Raw genomic sequence first — 19,047 nt, 5'->3', positions numbered from 1 at the left:
TATAAAGAAAACAGCTCGAAGAACGGTCATTTTGTGCCAATTCATAATATTTCAGAATAATAGCTCCACTTTTTCAATGCTGATAAAACATGTTTTTTCTTCATAAATGATGACAACTAATTATCGAGGAGAATACCCTTTGCAAAAGTTATGTTATAATGACAGATGTTTCTGCAAAGGGCACTACATCCAAATAAAACCTTTATGTCGGAAATTAGGGTATAAAAGTCTGCTGGCGCAGAATATAGTTCACATAGTTTTAGCAGCTTCTAATTGCTAAATATACAAAGAGTCAAAATGATTACCAGCATTGCGTTTCTATTTTTATCATTCGTGGTAAGTTCTGAGTTTTGTAATATTATTTATACTACTTACTATGCTTAATATTGATAATATAAAAGTTCATTGTCAAGTTCACGTTTATTTCAGTTGCAGAGGAGGGGGAGAAAGAAGTTAGATTTGTTTCATTGTAAAATATGATTTCTTTCCTCAAAGAAGTATTCTTTTCAAAGATCATTTATTAAAATAACGCCAGAATCGTAAGCGGTGAAGGTCGAAGTCTATTCGTTCAGATCACAGCTTAACTTTTTAAAGATCATATAATGTGGTATCCTTTCCACTAGCAATGCGCAAGATTAGTCAAAAATTTGAAATCAATTATTCTTTACCCTTATAAGGTATTTCTCCCACCGTCTTGGCGAGCCTTTGTGGTGTAGTGGTTCTGCACGCTGGGCCGGTATTCCACAGGTCCGTGGTTCGATTCCCGGCGAAGGCGGTAGCTCGTTTTTCATCTCTCTGGCTTTTCCAATTTACCTAATATCTCTACAACCGGAAAAAAGATTTATTTGAATATCCGTGCACCGTTTCTTGTAAAAACAAATACTACACACAAATACATTTTCTAAAAATTTCAGATTACAGTCTGACATCTTGAATGGTTTAGCATTAAAGTTTCAAAAAATTAAATAAACAAAATTTAAAAAATTAAGCATAAATAAAACATAAAATTAATTACAATCTAATCTTCGTATGCTGATTTCACTTAACACCTAAAGCATTTTTAAGCTAAGTTGCTACGAATAATCTATTACAATTGCCGCCACTTAATGTGATCACGTTTGTCCATGACTACTTTGATAACATTAAGCGATGAGAAAAATATCCTTCAAAATATCAATAAAATTAAACTAAATATAAATTCTAAATACAAATGCAGAAAAATGAATTCAACTTCGAATATTTTCATACATTAGACATATGTTCAGGCACAGTCATCTCAGACCTTTAGCTTTCGCACAGCAACACTGTTATGTTTCAGGTTCTGAAACCATTGAAACCAGTAGCTTATGCTTGGCTGTTCTGGCCTGATGTTTGCAAAATGTGCGCAAAACACAAATTGGTTTGGATGATCTTTTCCCCCCACTCGCAGATGCTGTACTCTCTAAGGCCAAAGCATGTGAGATAACAGGGAAAAAGACTATGTTCCGTGATAAACTGTTACAGATAATTGCTCACTGAATGCGGTTTCAGTGACACTTTGGTACGAAACTTACATACCCGATGTCCTGTCGTGGTCCGGTACAACTGCTCTTGCCATTTAGAGACTAATTATTGGAGAGTTTGCCTCTTCGGAAATGCAATCGGCTTTAATGTTGGAACCTCCCTTAGTGAAGTGAAGTTCGTCGCTTCTTTGTGTCCGCTAACTGATTGCCTATAATTTGCGTGTCAGCAAGAATTCAACTAAGAATGGGTCTTTGCAAGCCTAGCATTCGTAACAGGAGGCCTTGAATACTCTATACTGTTGAATTTCTTGATTTGACAACGGATATAGACTCTAGACGTAATCGATGTCAGTATGCTTAGACACGTTAGGATGTTTTCTCATGTGTAAACGTGCAGCTCTAATGGCAGTTATTCAGCTTGGAAAAGAGTTTTCAAACTCTGTTTTTCCTCTCCAAATATGTGTTACGTCACGCTCTACGAGAACACAAAACTCTTTCTATTGTTTTGGAGCCATCCGTGTGTACACCTTCTAGCCAACTATTTTGCAGTGTCCTGTTAAAGTGAATGGTCTCGACAAGAATGCTTTCAGCTGGATAACAAGAGAGATAGTCTGTATGAGTGTAGATTTGCTACCAAAGATGCTTGGTTCATCGCAAGCGGGAAACATTTACTATAGCCACTTCACTTTCGACTAATAAATCTAGTGAAAGCAAGCTTTCCATAACCTGTAAGGCAGCTTGCGAAGTAGTACGGTATGCCTTGCATACCATAAGAAGCTGTTGTCTCTGCAGTATTAGTAGTGATCTCTCGATATGAGCTGTGAGAGTATTACCCCAGATTGCTGCTGCATATAAAACTATTCGTTCCCTTACTACCGTGTACAATAGCCTCAGTAGCTTTCCCAGGATTCCCGATCCCACTGAGGCTGTCGATGACATTCTGCTGGTAACGGTATTAATACTATGTTTCAGGGAGGAGATACAAGGCTGCCAGGAAAGACTTTTACCCAGGACTACTAGATACTCGAGAGTTCATTGGCACATTTACTACAGAACCCAGAAGTCTGATGCATGTATTCCAGTTAGTGGAGTTCCTTGACCTGTGACAAGTACCTGTGTTTTGGAGACCGAGAGCTGTAGCTTACGTGCTCTCGCCCATTCAGAAAATACATCAAGACACTCCTCGGTTCGTTTTTCTATTTGTGAGCAGAAAAACATCTGCGATGATCTTGACTCCCTCTTATAATCGACCAGAGAGAAGACTATTGACCACGATGTTGTCCAGGATCGGTTTAGGGCAAGAACCCTGAGAGCACCCCTTCTCAAGTTTCTGTCGAACTGTGCCTCTGTCCAGGGTAATTTGTATTTATCTTGCCTCTAAATAGCTACGCAGTAGATGACGAATGGAGGTCGGAAATGAGAGATTCCAGCCAGTTAGTGATATCAAGCCACCACAGCGAGTCAAATATCGTCTTAACGTCCGGGGCAATCACTGCTGTGTGCCTTATTTTTCTCATCTGATGTGCATTACAGCTAAAAGTTATCAGATCGTACATTCAGTTGAATGACCTTAATCCATAATGGTGCCAGTGCATCTAATTGGAAATGTCAAGATAACACAGCAGCTTACTTAAGCACAACTCTCTCCAGTAGCTTTAGTAGTCAGTTTCGCTGACTGTCGTATCGATGAACTCGGGTTCGAATTCCAGAGAAGGTATGGCCGTTTATAAGCGTATAGTGTCTGTGCAGCAAGGGGGTACCTAAACCACAGGGCGAGCCGGAGTTCTACTCGAAAGGTTGAAATTAAGGGAAAAGTTGAAATTAAGGTAATTAAGGGTTCTACTCGAAAGGTGGAAATTCCTCGAGCCGGTCCCCAGGATGTCCCCTCCCCCAAATTGGGGTGGAATTGCACAGTTAGTGCGATGGGATTATACCTGCACGACCAAATGAGAATTTGTGCTGTTTCGTCCACTTCTACCCGTACCTGTAACTAAATCTGCAGTGTGAAGTTTTTCATCAAAATCCATCCAAACATTAAATTGCTGACAATTGATATTAGTTGGAGACGTTTTTAATTCTTTATTTTCTTTTATTTTACCATTTATTAAAAGACTATCATACTTAAAACAGTTCTTTATTGTTTTTACTGAGGCACGGTTCCAAGACTTTAATGTTTCCTTAAATCAAAAACAAGGTGCTTGGCGACTAATTCCTTTACTTGACAATATTAGCTTTGTTATTTAGCAATTTGTTTGCTCTATTTGGACTTCATTCGGGGATTTTATCTTTTTATTTGGCGACATTACTTCAGTCTAAAAAAACCGCTCTATAATATTTTGACAGCGTTAAAACCGATTTGTTGATCACAATTAACGATATGTTCTTCCATATTTTCGTATAAAAATGGACGGGTCTTTCCCAGTTCGTTAACACTATCCAAATGATACCATAAACTGCAATCACATTAAGCGGCGCTTGCTGTAGGAATTTCCTCTCTAAGATGAAAGTATTAATATTTATTTACAAATGATACGAAATTATAAATTCCAAGAACCAAACTTTCCTAGAATTAAAATTAGAAGAAATCACGTAAATGCTTTAGTTCTGTTTTAAAATAAAAAGAGTACTTACATTATTATTAATATAAAATTTAAATCACTTTGTTTCTTTCGCTGTCATTGATGACTTTCTCTGTGTAAACAATTTACCGGTATAAAAGTCATATGTAGCCTCCGTATTAGCTGATTCATTGTTTGCAGTATAAAGCAAATCAAAAATTAATTAATTGAATAAAAACAAATAAAGAAATTCACGTCAAGTGAGAAGAAGCCACAAAATAACAAAATACATCATTTAAAGCTGTCTTCAGCAGTCCTGAACTATAATTTGTGAGAACACATAAAAGGAATGAAAATGGTATGCGCAAAATATGACGTGTGGTCTCAGGTTACAAGTCATCCCTCAGACGTGTGGTTTTTTAGTTCACACTCTAGATATATAGTAGCATACGTTAGTATCTACCTGTGGTCAGATAACAACTGAGATTTCATTGTTCCCTTAGAACGTTTTATACTGTTTCACAATATTAGCAAAATAATAAATTTTATTTCTATCATTCCTTGAAACAATATTTCATACTGCACAGAACAAGTGTTGCAGTTCTTCATTGCCCTGTCTAGGGATCAACTAATCCAAAGATCCGATTCACTTTAATGATTAAGCGCATGGTGATTCGACCAAACGGAGCGGTATCATCGTTAGGGTTCACCCACCGATAGTTCTGGCTGGAAGGGTGCGAAAGAAATTTATTTGACCTATTAGGGGAAGAAAGGAATGTTTTTTACTCCCATGTTAATGTGAATTTAATTTTATTATTTCCCATCTTTTTGAGGACTTTGTTTTTCTAGAATTTTAATGTTATGTAGAAAAGAGGTTTTAGAGAATCTCAGAACTACAGCTGAAAGAAATCAGTCCATGTGGTGTTAGCGGTTCGGTTAATCCGATTCTTTCCGCTCTTCGCTCATTTCTATTTCTCGATTTTATCCATCAGGATAATTGTTAGTGAGCGGTGAATGGTAAAAAAGAACCGATTGTTTTCAGTGAGCGATCGGTTCTGATCTGATGTCATAAAACAGCAGTTTCGCCTACTTTCAGCTTTCTCAAATTTTGAAGATTTTATAAAAATGTAAACATCGTTTGCTTTCAAGTATTCGGGGGAAAAAAAAATACTGGTCCAATGTAGTGTTCAATACGCTACTGTTGTTTATTTAGCAGTAAAGTATGCAATTATATGCGCTGACCTTTCATGCTAGAGAGTAGTTAACATCTTGTACTTGTTTAACTACGCTGCTCAAATGACTTAAAAATGTGACAGAGGCAGTGGTGACAGATCGTGCGATTTTTCGCAAATTTGCCATTTTTCACAGATATATGCTACTAAAATTTTTTCGAATTTTCTATTTGCCCATTTTCTATTTGCCAAGTCCATTGCCTTGTGCTACTTTCCGTTCCTTTTAAATTTTTTTTAATATGTCATAAAATGAGTATATGTTAACACAAAAATTATAATTAAAAATAATAATTTATTTAGTCTGAAATAAAAGTTGGCAACTAGCAATCCAGCGATCGTAATTCACGAGAGCACGTACGCTCAGTTTTCGACATTACAATAGTAGCTAGTGTTTTCGTCTGTTTTACTTATTACTTTGTCTAATATTTTGGTTATCTGTGAGCAGGCATGCAAAGCTGAAGTCAGATTACAGCTGCTAACAGCGAATTATGAGTAACGTGAAAAAATCAACCACCACCTTTCAAAATGCTGCGCTTAAAAGTACCCATGTCTGACAACTAGATATAAAGAATGAAAATGGGCAAGACAGAAGCTTGTTAAGTAACTTAATATCAGTATGAACCGAGACTGGTTTAATGAAGCACAGCTCTTTCTTAAAGCATAAACAAAAAATTATGTTTGAAAACGGACCGTTGTCACAAATAATGATTGTTAATATACTATATTTTATTTCAAATGTTACTTAATTTTAAAATGATTTAAAAAAAAATAATTGGTATATGAACAGTCAAAACAGTAAGAATGCAAACAAAACAGTCAAAACGTTAGAAGCTAAATCATGAATTCCAGCTCATAACTGAAGTAATTATCTCATTGCAAAAATAAAATACTCAACTGGAAAAAAAAAAAAAAAAACTCATTGTAAAAATTAAATTTTAAAAAAATAACCCAGCTCAAAAAAATTATTGCAACAATGTTAACAGCCCAAACGTGAAAAAGCATCTAACAACAGATATGAATAAATTAATCGAAAATAACAAACTAATTTAACTGAGAATTAATTAAAAGAAAAAAATGGAATTCAAACAATGGAAATTTAGCAATTTGTTTTTAACTTATCCGTTCAATCTAATATACGAAATAAAACGACCAAGAATAGAATCACAGTCGGCAACTTACGGAACCCATTGAGACTGAATTTACGATGACATCAAATGTCACGTGAGCCAGGAACTTATGATGGTACAGAAAATCAAGTGATCGCTGACGTTCCGCACTACTTTTCGATTCTTCTCTTGCTGCTTTAGCTTACTAATTTCTAGCAGCACTGGATAGATGTGGCATTGTATGAATTCTTTATGTCAGCTTAAAATGAAAGGCTACGGCATCTGTCACAAAACTGATAGATAATTTGTATGAGCAAGACAAACCCGCTTGACGCTGATTGGCATAGCATACATTTTTGTTTGCTTTGCAAACTATATAATGAAGGAACGACAGTTTACTTTCAAAACTTTACGTCTTTCAGAAGCATAATGTGCTCGATAAGTGTTCAGTTCCCTAGTGCCTTCTATCAGCCATTCTCCAGGCTCATCAAATAAGAAATACAATTGAAAGCCCGAAATCCAGAAGTCCAGTATCCGGACCTACGACCGCCAGCCCAAAAATAAAATAAACATTTTAAAAAAATCTAAGAATATTGATTACAAGATATATTTCCTTAACAAAAGGAAAAGGTGTGTCGTAAATGTGATTTTTCTCCCGACTAACTGACATCCGGGCATGTCTCATTTAACCTGGTGGCTAGGAAAGGGGCACCGTGAATACACTGACTGACGCTGTACTGATGTTTGTCAGGATCATAATTTAGGTCCTTAGGGTGGTTAGCATTTTTCTGACCTAAGCACTAAAGGAAGCCCCAATGTTGCCATGTCTACATGTCATCTTACTATATTTAAAATCCGGAAGTATACGGAATGTGGATTCGTAGGACTCCCGACGATTTCGTATCTCAGACTTTAGCGTCAAACATTAACTTGGTTCACTTAGGTTTTCAGTTGTACACTATTAATGGTGGTTATCCATGCACCCTTTACTATTTTTTTCAATTTTCAGTTCAATATTAAATAAATTATGAGTCTTAATAAATATTATGTGCCGAAATATACCTTGTGTTCTATTATTTTGCTCAACTTCATCTAAAAGGTCAATCTAAAAGTTCATGAAGTTTTTTGAGTCTATTTAAATTAGTTTAAATCTCCCTTTTTCTTTTTAATATTAATTAACGTATTTTAGAGCTTTGATAATTAAATTTTCATTTATCAAGATGTAATCAAATCGTAAGGGCCATCTGTCTTCATGAATTATTTAAAAACGCTCAAAAAGAACTTTCATATTCTTTACCTACTACCATTTCTGTAGGCTCAGTCGAACAGCAAAGTTCCTTACTATAATTTTTGAGAGAAATAATTTTATTGAAAGGATAGAATTCATGTGACAGATATAATCGATAAAAATTGTCGTGTTTCTTTGAAACTTAAACTGATTATTTAGTGAATAAAGGATAAAAAAAAACATATATTGAATTTATATTTAATTGTAATTCATTATCATTAGAAAGAAATGCATTGCTGAAAATCAGCCAAATTCAGTTTTAAAGAATTGCAATGTACTTGACTCATTTAGCTGAATAAAAAAGAATTTGCTTTGTTCTATAGGCGATAACAAGTGCGCAAAGATGTGGAATACAGACTTGCACCGAAGAGCAATGTTGTTTAGGAACACCAATGTTTGGAATGTGTATCGAAAAGAAACAAGAAGGTAAAGAAAAATGCTCAAAATAATTATTTTGATAAAGAACTTTTGAATATATTAAACACATTTTGCAAGAATTATGTATCATTAAAAGCATTGTACTTTACCTATGTCTGTCACCATGTAAGTTGGCCGCCATTGTAAGAGGAATAACGTCAATTCATTAGTAGTCAACTAACCAAAAGTAAATCGCTTAGTGCCGCCCAACATATATTGAATTTATATTTAATTGGTGGTTAGCCACGCTGACTGCCGTACCGAAGGACACGGGTTCGAATCCATAAGAAGACATGGATGTTTGCAAATGTATAGAGTGACGTGACGAGAGAATAGGTATGCGTGCACGAGAGGAGCATGGGGTCAATCTAAATATGCGGCAAGCCGCATACCTATTCTTCTCGTGAGGTTTATGGTAGGGGCAGAGGGGGGGGTGACCCTCGGACCCATGCCCCTGGGGTGCTCTCCATCAAAATTGGGGATGGAGCTGAGCAAAGTCATACTGTCATCTGTATGGTGCTCAACGCTCTTGCCAACGATAGGCACAAGTCTTCCACTCCTTTTTTTCGTGAAATTTCGAGGGCTTGATCTGATTTTACTGTCAGACAGGTGAGATAAGTCACAACAAATCGCGTATTATTCCAATTTATTATTACTGTGGCTAGGTCAATCAAAATATTTTTAGCTTCTCATGCCTTTCCAAAGTGCGCTTATTACTTCTAACTGCGCAAACCTCTAAATAAACACCAGGGAGGTTAAAATAGAAAGAGGGAGGGTTCACCTCGAAGTGAATCCTCGGTGGCTATATTTCTCCAACCACTGTGACATGTCATAGTAAATTTATTTAAAAAAAAAAAATTGAAGAATGGGATACTGTGTTGCGTATGGATGAAAGAATAGAACGTTCAAATTTTTGGGATTACTTTTCACGGAATTTAGTAAAATGTTTAAAAATACCACTGTGTCATGCCATTTTACATTCCAGATACCCCCCAAAAAAGGAGGGGTATTTAATAATAATCAAATTATATCAAATTATATAACAGAAAAATATGCTTAATAATCAAATTATATTAAGCATATTTTTCTTTTAATATCGGTGTTCCTTAACATGCAGAGAGATATATGCTAATTATCAATTTTTTTCACTTATACTGTAATATACTATCGCAGTTTTACGTCATAATGTTAGAGTCCTGCATTATATTTGAAGAAATTAAATAATGAAAAATCTGCATAAATGTATGTATATTTCTCGCATTGTGATAAAACAACGGTACATAGAGCCATCGAATTTTGAATGACGTAATCCTCCTACGAATATGGGCATGTGGAAGACCAAATCTAAAATTTGGAATTTTTTTATTACCGATTTCTTATTTTGTAAAACTTTAAAGAATTTTTGATTAACAAACTCAAGGATTTCAAAGCGAACAATGGCAACACTCTACGGGGAACCTTTTTATTTCTAACGCGCGGAACTCTGTATCGGAAATCCTAAAGATATGCTCATTTTATAATTATTCTGCGACATTGCTATTGAATTGAATTTTATGGTTTAAGTGCAAACAACATGATATTTAATAAATAAAGGTAACACACAAAACGTTAAAAAAAAAAACGCCCTTTTTGGATGTAATTCAAAATCTGAAACCTATCAGATTTTTTTTAAATTTATTGATTTTATTTTATTTATTTTTTTGGTTATTTGGTAAATACAAGAAAAAGAGAGTAAACCTGTAATACAAGTGATAGAAGTTTAGATTTCATTCAATCTGTTTTATAAAAAATAAACTCATTAAAAGAACAAAATATTTTTTATTCTGTTTGCAAATTTGAACAGTAAAATTATTTTCATTTGCATATATATACAAAACATTTCAAATAAAATAAAACAATAAAATTAACTTTCCTTTAAGTAGACCTTTAAAAAACACATCTTGTTTTTACTTTTATTATACCAAAAGTAAAGAAGCTGCTTTTAATTTTAGTTAAATAGATATATAGGTTTTGATTTATATGCATATGTAAATCGAAACACACATATATATATATATATATTATTAAACTAAAATTAAAATAAGATACTAACTAGTTTTGTTCAATCAAGTTTTAGAAAAGTAGCGCTTGTTTTGAAAAACCAACGATTCATGGAGTAAACTACGAATAGTACATCAATTCGAAGTACTTAACAATTATAAAAATATGAGGTGTGCAATAAAAATGATTGTATACTCGTCTTATCCCTATGGCGGCTATACTACATTTGAGAGTGAAAAGTTTTTAAAATATTAAGTAATTAAAGATACGCACGTTAATATCAAATGCAAAATAAGGCAAAAATCAATCTTAGATCAATCATCTTTGGTTTTAATAAATATTCAGCGATTTCAATACAGTTAGGTAATGGGGTATTTTTTCTTCTGCTTTGTCAGGGCAGAGTACTTTTAATATCGGAAAGTTAATAATAATTTTAATACATTAATGGACTATTTTAACTGGACGAAATTCATTTACTTCTTAAAGAAAGAATGACTGGCTACTTCGAAATAAATTGATAATTTTCGATAAAACCGAAGAACCCAAATGCTGGTTTTTTCCTAGTTTTAGAACATATTAAAAATAATTGCATTTCATCATAAAAAAATAAGTGGCAAGTCGTATATAATACTTAGGAAGTTATACAGTTAATTTACCTGAAATCTGTCAGGAATGAAATTCTGTATCATCTACAAAACCTAGGTATGTACATTTAAATAACTACAAAAGTTGATGAGATAAAATTGGAAATAAAATGTCTTGACGAAACGTTTATTGTACTTGACTGGAATGAATTTTTTTCTTTTTCGTTTTAACAATTATTGTGCTACATTTTTTAGGAGAGAAATGTAGATCTAACCCACTCTTCTCCATGTGCGATTCCTGTGCTCCTGGCCTAAAATGCGTAAGTCTCTGTTTTAGTTGTAATTTGAATTATTATAAATCAGACTGGCCTTAAACCGATCATCTCCATCAGAAATAATAGTAAAATATACTCCAAAAACTAAATTTCTCTTACTTACTCAAAGAAAGAAAAAAGTGGGTCCAAAAGAATATAAAGTATAAAATAAAGAAAAGTTGTAATAACCAGAAATAATCATTAGTTCCTTGTTTTAGGAATCATGTTCTTGAAATACTATCAACATATGCCAATAGTAAAATTCAGAACATTCGTTAAAACCAAATTCTAAAACACTAGATCGGCGAAATACTTGTTAAAATTGAGTTTTTATTCAAACAGATTTATTGTTATTTCGTGATTAATTTTATCCCTTAGATATGCATCCTAAAATTTTAAATCCAATCAACTGTGTAGGCATCTAGCAAATTTTGAATAAAACATCAAAAACTTTCCGGGTATACAGCAAAGTTATTTTGTCCCCTTCTATCATTTTTACCGCTATATTTGAATTTTTGAGGAAAAAAAAAAAAAAAATCGTTTATTTAGAAGATTCTTTCTACAACGCACATTTTAATTGGCATTCCTTGTATACATTCTTAAAAGCAACCTTTCTCGAAATATACAGAGATATGGTTTCTGTTTTTGAATCCATTACTTCAACCCAGTTTTTCTTTATTAAACTCAGAACTGTCATCATCCGAAATGTGATTTCGGTGTTTATTCTCTCATACTTACATGACATTTTCGAGAATATATTTTGAGGAATATAATTAACTACAACATTGATATTTACCAATAACATAATAAAACTGAAACCACTGTTCAAACCGTAATGTCCCATTTCAAGCTTGCCAGAAATGGCAATAAATATCATGCCATTTCAGGCTTTTTCTTTCCTTCTCCAGATGTTCGGGGAGAGAACATCAAAAATCGACCTATATCAGCCTTTCTTTCAACTCATTGAAAATTTTTTAATTTGTTAGCCCAAAGGGGCATTAGCCCGAAACGGCTATAAGCCTCGAACCCGAATTTTGCGTCGTCCACTATAAACGGCGAATCACTTTCAAAATTGTTGCTATCAAATATTATCATCCAGTATTAGTATTTTTAAAGAAATTAAATAACAAAGAATCTGCATCTATGTATGCATGTTCCTCGCACTGAGAAAAATTTACGGTACCTATGGCCGTCAAATTTTGAATAACATAGACCTCCATCCGAACATGTGCACCTGGAATCCCAAATTTTGAATTTCGAAATTTATGTTTCCTATTTTATAAAATTTTAATAAGTTTTTCATTAAAAAACTCGACGATTTGAGAACGAGTAGTGGCAACAGTGTACGGAAAAAAATATTTTAATCTCCAGCGTGCTAGACTGTCTATCGGAAATTCTAAAAATACGCTGTTTTTAAATAGTTTGTGATTTTGCTGTTGAATTTTTTGTAGCATTATGTGCGAAGAACGTGATGTTTCATAAATAAAGTTAACACAAAATGTTAATAATTAGGGGGTAAAAAAAACCGCTTTGCAAGACATTTTACTAAGAAAATTGAATATTGGTATGATAAACTAAGAAAAGATTGAAAAAATAGAAAAATATACGCCAACACTTAACACTTCATCAATTCAAAACACATGCTGCTTTTAAAATTTTTGTAATTTTGCTATATGGCGTAAGTGCGAAGAAAGTGATGCTTATAAGGCTAAAATGACAAACAGAACTGAATTAGCAAGAGTGAATTTAACAGCAGAACTGGCAGATTGCGAGCTCAGCGAGGGTGTAAAAAAAAACTTAACAAACCCTTTTGGGAGATGATTAAAATCTGAACTCTTTCAGATTACTCTTTTTCTTTAGAAAATAATCGAAGTACAACATAGAATAAATTTGTATTTTGTTTTCGTACCAGATGTAGTACTTCACTGACTCCATATTAAATCTTCTTGGCCATCGAATGTTTATTAACGAGAAAATTCTGTCACGGTGTTAAAAAGTCAGTACAATAAACTGTTTTACTGGAATAGCAACATCATTTCTGGTTTTCATGAATTTTTAGAGAATTTTAAATTAAAATTTGAGTTACTGCTAGCCTGATTCTTTAAAAGTGTTTCACTCTCATTTCAGGGTAGAGAATTCTCAAAATATTTTAGCCACAATTATTCTTTAGAAATCGATTTATCTAGCCATAACTGAATGCCACAGCAACAATGATTCGCAATGCAATGAAATAAATTCACATTTATTGTGCTAAATATTAGTACAATGGGACATTAATAATGTATCTAAACACTGTCTGACCACAAAGTTATAAAGTATTTTCTCCCTCCTTTTCGCAACCCTTCGTGGTGTAGCTGGAAGCACGCTCGACGCGTAATCGGGAGGTCCGGAGTTCGAATCTCGACGAGGGCTATTGCGGATTTCTTCAGTTTCTTGACATCGAAAAATTCTAAAAGACTCTACAAGTAGCGCCCGAACTAAAAAAGTGATGGATAATTCGTCAAAGAGGATTTAGCAATAGACGCTCTTTAAAAGGGAGAGTATATAAGGTATTTTCTTCATCCTTTCCAGATGCTTTCGTGGTGTAACTGGAAGCCTGCTCGGCACGTATTCGGGAGGTTCGGAGCTCGATTCCCGGCGACAGCACTGCACCTCTTTCACGTCCCTGCACCGATATAACCGATCCAACAAGTTTAAGGAGCGGAGTGTCAGTGTGACAACATCTCAGCCATGATGACCACTGACCACATTTTCGAATTTAAAGCTGATCTTGAATAGAAAGGTTGAAATGGCAATTTTTACCTTCCTCATCTAGAAACAATGAAATGGGACGACTTTTAAAAAAGGGAAATCTTCAAGAGGGACATAACCGTTTAAACAGCAAATTATTTTATTAAGAATCTCGTTGTTATAGAAAGTTATCAAAATATTACTAAAAAGGGTATTATTTATGTTGTTCGGATTAGCAATACATATACAGTTTTGAAAGCTGTGTTAGAGATATTATAGGGCAGAATATGTTTAAATGACTCTCGGTGCCACTTCTTTGTAAAAGTAAGAAGTAAGGGAAGTACTGCAATCGCGAAAAATTTCGGTTTTCAAATTCAACGGAAATATCCATTTTGACCATTTCCGAATCCAATTTGATAGTTTTTCTGCGTTGTGTCTGTACTACGGGCAGAATAAAAGACTTTATTCCAAAACGGATTGTAAAATGAATTCAAAATATTTTCGTGAAATCTGTACGTACGTATGTACCTCGCATAACTCAAAACCGATTAGTCGTAGAACGTTGAAATTTTGTGTATGGGACTGCTATAACATTTAGTTGTGCATCTCCTTTTTTATTGCAATTATATATAGAGAGAGAGAGTAGTCATAAAAAAACTTTCCCGGTATATGTACTCCTAGCGGCATATCCGCTCAACCAATCGTACATGTACCCCTAGCGGCAACCGCTCAATCATCAAATAACCATATTTGAATTTCATTTCAGATATATTTATTTGAAGTTAGGCACTCGAGATTGTGATGATTTAAAACATTACAACTCTCATGGTTATGATTACAGTGAAAAATAATTCGAAATTTTCGAATGGCAACACCCTCTTTTTTTCTGCGTAAACTAATCAGCGCACTGAAAAACCATAAATGACGTTGAAACGACACACGTAGACGAAAACTGCTAGCATAAACCTTTGCAAAGAAGAGCATTCTAAAGGACCAGTGATAACACAAGAGAGGAAGAGAGACAAATACTTTTATTGAAATTATAAGTTTTCAATGTGCCCACCTCCGCAGATGATAACGCATTGCATGTAGAAGATTGTTAACAACAATGACGAATGTAACATCACATAAGTAATCTATATAACTTCACGATTTATGGCAATTCTGACAAGTCTCGCAGATTTGATGTGCACATTTTAGATTTCATATAACCCCAGAACCAAAAATCCATCGGAGGGAGGTCGGGGGACTGCGGTAGCCACGAAACTGCAAAGATGATTCTTATCACCAAAGTGCTGTTGCAGCACTTGCTGAGCACATGCGGTGACGTGTGCCGCAGCACCATCTTGCATCTATACATTGTCATTAACGATATTTCGCTTCTGCAATTATGGAATTACGTCATTCTGGAACATTTTTGCAGAATGAGCACTTGTGATGGAGCATGTTTCGATGGAGCGATTTCTGTAGTTAAGTATACCGTACATCAAAGTATTTATGTTTTCTGACCTGCAATTCGCTTAGTCATTTTACAGAATTGGCTTTAGTCTCACACCACAAAACGACCGCCTCAATGACCATTTAACAGTTGCAAATGATGGTCTTCATTCCCCAAAATCTGCGGCATGTAATAGTAACTTTTCTATTACTATGAAGCCTTTCGGACAGAAGTAGTGAATCACAGCTCTGTCAGCCCTCTCTTCTATATCTCATTCATTCTGGACTTGAAAAACGCAGACCAAAAACTAACTATATTTGTTCAGGATTATAACATGTCAGAGATTAAAGCTGTACAAATGGAAATTCCATTCCTGTTATTACACTGGGATAGATTCAATATACAGATAGAAAATAGATGCTATAATATTCCTTAAACACTAAACAAAAATACCAATACTGAAACATAAAATAAAAACTCACCAAAGTGAACATATGCAAGAATGAATACATATTAATATTAGTGTGTCAAAATAGCTGTTACATAAACCGCCAAAGTACAAGGATTAAATATTACAGAGTACCTACGGTTAGGAACCGTCTACTTCCATATCAGAAAAATATAAAAAAAAGTAAGCAGAAAGGGATAAATACATAATGTTTAGTAATGGAAAAAGCTAGAAAGAACCACTTGGCTCAGGAAAGCTTAGGTAGAAGAAAGGATAAAAATCACATTCTTTTTTTATTATACTGTTTCTTGGTATTTTAATATTTTTTTAAGCATAGTAAAGCATTAAAAGAAAAAGGGGATAGAAAAGCGATTAATGATTAACAAGCTCCTGGGTACCACGGCGTTTGATGTTACATAAACTTAGTAGGATGACAAGAATGCAAGTAACTACAGGAAAACAGATGCGTGATAGTTCTTCAGTACAAATGCGACCTAAATTTTTGCGCAAATTCAGCTGCTTATAATCATTAAGCATTTGTCTAAAACGATGTTTATATTTCAGATTGAAAAGAAATGTACCTCTGAAACTGCCGCAACTACTACTGGGACGACGGAAACTCCGGAAACTACCACGATTGAAACAACACAGAATACGGATACCGCTTAACAGATGTCAATATCCGATTATTGAAGAAAAGATAAGACTGCATGATTATGTTATAAGAAACACTCCAAACGAAATAAATAAATGAGCATTTATTTTCTTATGTACGAATTATGTTGCATTTTAACATTTCACTACCAATATCAGAATTAGCGTTAGGGTAGAATATCAGCTCTTTGAACCTAATAATTATGGCAAATTTTGAATCATTAGAATATCATGATTCTAAATCAGTCAATATTTCATCTACTGTTTCTTTATAAAATTCATAAAGACCATACCATATAAGACGTGTAGAACTTGAAGAGTGTATTGTAGCCATGTAAAACGTATATGGTCCAGCACAAAATATTGCCTTCGAATAAGGTCTTTCGAGAGCTATGGTCTATACAGCTATGGCGATGATTTTACAGACAGACAAAAGGAGGCTAGAATTAATTAAGACACAATAACACGCTGAACAAATACTAATTCAGAAGTCAAACAACAAAAATCAGCTTTATATTTTCAAATTTCGTTAATGTGAAATACCTTTTAAATGATGCCTCATTGTAGTCACTTGTAGTACTACATTGAGGCACCATTTTAAAAGGTATTTCACATTTAGTTATATTTGATTTATAGTATTATTTTTATCATTGCTCTGTTTCATAATATTAAAGTATTATGCTATATAATACCATTGACTAAACGTATTCATGCATCTTATTACTAAATGCACTACCTTATTATACTATTATATCATACATTGATGTTTTGCTTACTGTCATGACATATTTAAACACTGCATTATATGATTCTAATTACACCAGGTATATAATATTATGTTGGTTCACAATATGAAATTCTAACAGTAAAAGCAATGCAGTAATGTACTAATTATATGCTTCGTACTAAAAGTACTAATTAATGCCTTCCTGGAGGACATAAGGTAAACTGGCTCATATACATGTTACAGATGTGGAAAACCACGGAAACACCCATGCAGCCAGCACGTTCACCTAGTATTGAACCTAAGTCGAACTACCAGTGTTCAGCGAATTTGCTGCTCGGCCGCTGGTGTGCTCATTATGTAAAGGAATTTTCCTTAACAAAACAATACCACATTAAATTTTTTGCAGCTAATATTTCTTTCAAAAGAATGCTTTCTTAAGGAAAGACATCTTGTTCTTAAAATATGTAAAATTATGAATCTACTTTCTGCAATGAGAAAGTATATTTGCCATCCCTCTTAAAAATATGAACATATTTATTTCTTAAAATTTCATTTTATTTATAAGCTTACATATGGACAATACCTTTATTTTATGAGCATAAGATATAACCAGACGTGTGTTTTTAGCTGTATTGAAACTATTATGAAATCCCAAACTTAAGGCCCACCAGCGGCCGAGCGGTAAAGTCGCTGAACACTGGTAGTTCGGTCTGAGGTTCAAATCCCGTGAACGGGCTGGCTGTATGGGCGTTTTCGTGGTTTTTCCCTGTGTAACGTGTATACGAGTAAAGATTCATCGACAGACAACGTTTTGTGCGGAGGGCAATATGCTTAAAACAAAACATGCGATTGTTGTGCTCAACAATCGAATTGAATTTAGCACATGCGTCATAATTTTCATGTTCTGGTGAAAAACACTTTTTATTATCAACTATATGAAAACATCTTATAATATTTTGATATATGTTCATCGGGAACATCGTTTTAAACCAAAGTATAGTTCTAGAACTTTCAGTTGTAGAGTTATGATTTTTGAAGCAGGAAACGAAAAATGAGCAATGCCCTTGCCGGGACTCGGACCTCTCAAATACGCGCCGAGTGTGCTGACCATTACACCACGAAAGCATGCTAAGAATGTGGGAGAAATACCTTATATACTCCCCCTTTCGAAGGGCCACTGGCGATTAGAGGCCCCAGTCGCGAATCACCATCCACCCCCCCCTTTTTAGTTCGGGCGCCACTGTCATTTGAATTTTTTTGAAGCAGGAGTCACGAAAAATGAGTAATGCCCTCGCCGGGACTCGAACCATGGACCTCTCGAATACGCGCCGAGTGTGCTGACCATTACACCACGAAGGCATGCTAAGAAGGCGGGAGAATATCTTATACAGACCAATATGAATATATTATTGGCTTATTTGTTACCCCCATTTCCAATAGTACGGCTACAAATGCCTTCAGTTTCAGGAGAGTGATTGGATACAGGGATTGGAATGATAACTTACCATTCTAAACTTATCAGTTTTTGTGGATTTTGATAACAATGCTTCTGCAAGTCTTTTTTTCCTCAACCATCATTGCACAAAGAGAATTAGTGAAAAAGAGATTAAAATATTCAGTCGGTTTGGATCTATTAGTTAAACGGTATTGCGGTTACGACTTTTCAATGAATTCGAATGAATTGCTTTGGTCAATATATTCATTTTCAGCAATCACAATATATTTCGAAATGTCACCAGTATTATGGATATTAATTATCAGAATCATCGATGACACTAATTCTTCTTCTTTTAAAAATAACAATATCACTATTATCGCTGCAGCAATTCCAATCCTCTGTTATACTACTTGTTTTACGTTTAGAAGCCATTGAATTGCTGAAAGGCAGCAAATAAAAATAAAATTATACTGTAGATTACATAAAAAATTAGCGAAAATTTTACTGTACATACTTTTTATACATGCAATAAAATATATAAATAATATTTTAATATTATTTAAAAACGCTG

General features: G+C 34.2%; 2 protein-coding genes across 2 annotated transcripts in view; one reads left to right on the top strand and one right to left on the bottom strand.

Annotated features, from left to right (window-relative positions):
- LOC118185950 (ATP-dependent RNA helicase DDX19A-like) overlaps positions 1–19,047 on the bottom strand; it is a 103,778-nt gene that overhangs the window by 51,272 nt on the left and 33,459 nt on the right. The gene's annotated exons all lie outside the window — the stretch shown is intronic.
- Positions 209–16,426, top strand: LOC118185951 (uncharacterized). Its single transcript, XM_035355925.1, has 4 exons — positions 209–336; positions 8,010–8,112; positions 10,983–11,047; positions 16,222–16,426. Exons 1-4 carry the CDS (start codon positions 298–300, stop codon positions 16,324–16,326), a joined length of 312 nt encoding a protein of 103 aa, XP_035211816.1. The 5' UTR covers positions 209–297; the 3' UTR covers positions 16,327–16,426.

Source organism: Stegodyphus dumicola, chromosome 8 (assembly GCF_044657685.1).
Source record: "Stegodyphus dumicola isolate Sdum_Otavi_A_Nest chromosome 8, ASM4465768v1".
In the NCBI taxonomy this organism is placed as follows: domain Eukaryota; kingdom Metazoa; phylum Arthropoda; class Arachnida; order Araneae; family Eresidae; genus Stegodyphus; species Stegodyphus dumicola.
This window is presented reverse-complemented; position numbering and strand designations above follow the sequence as displayed.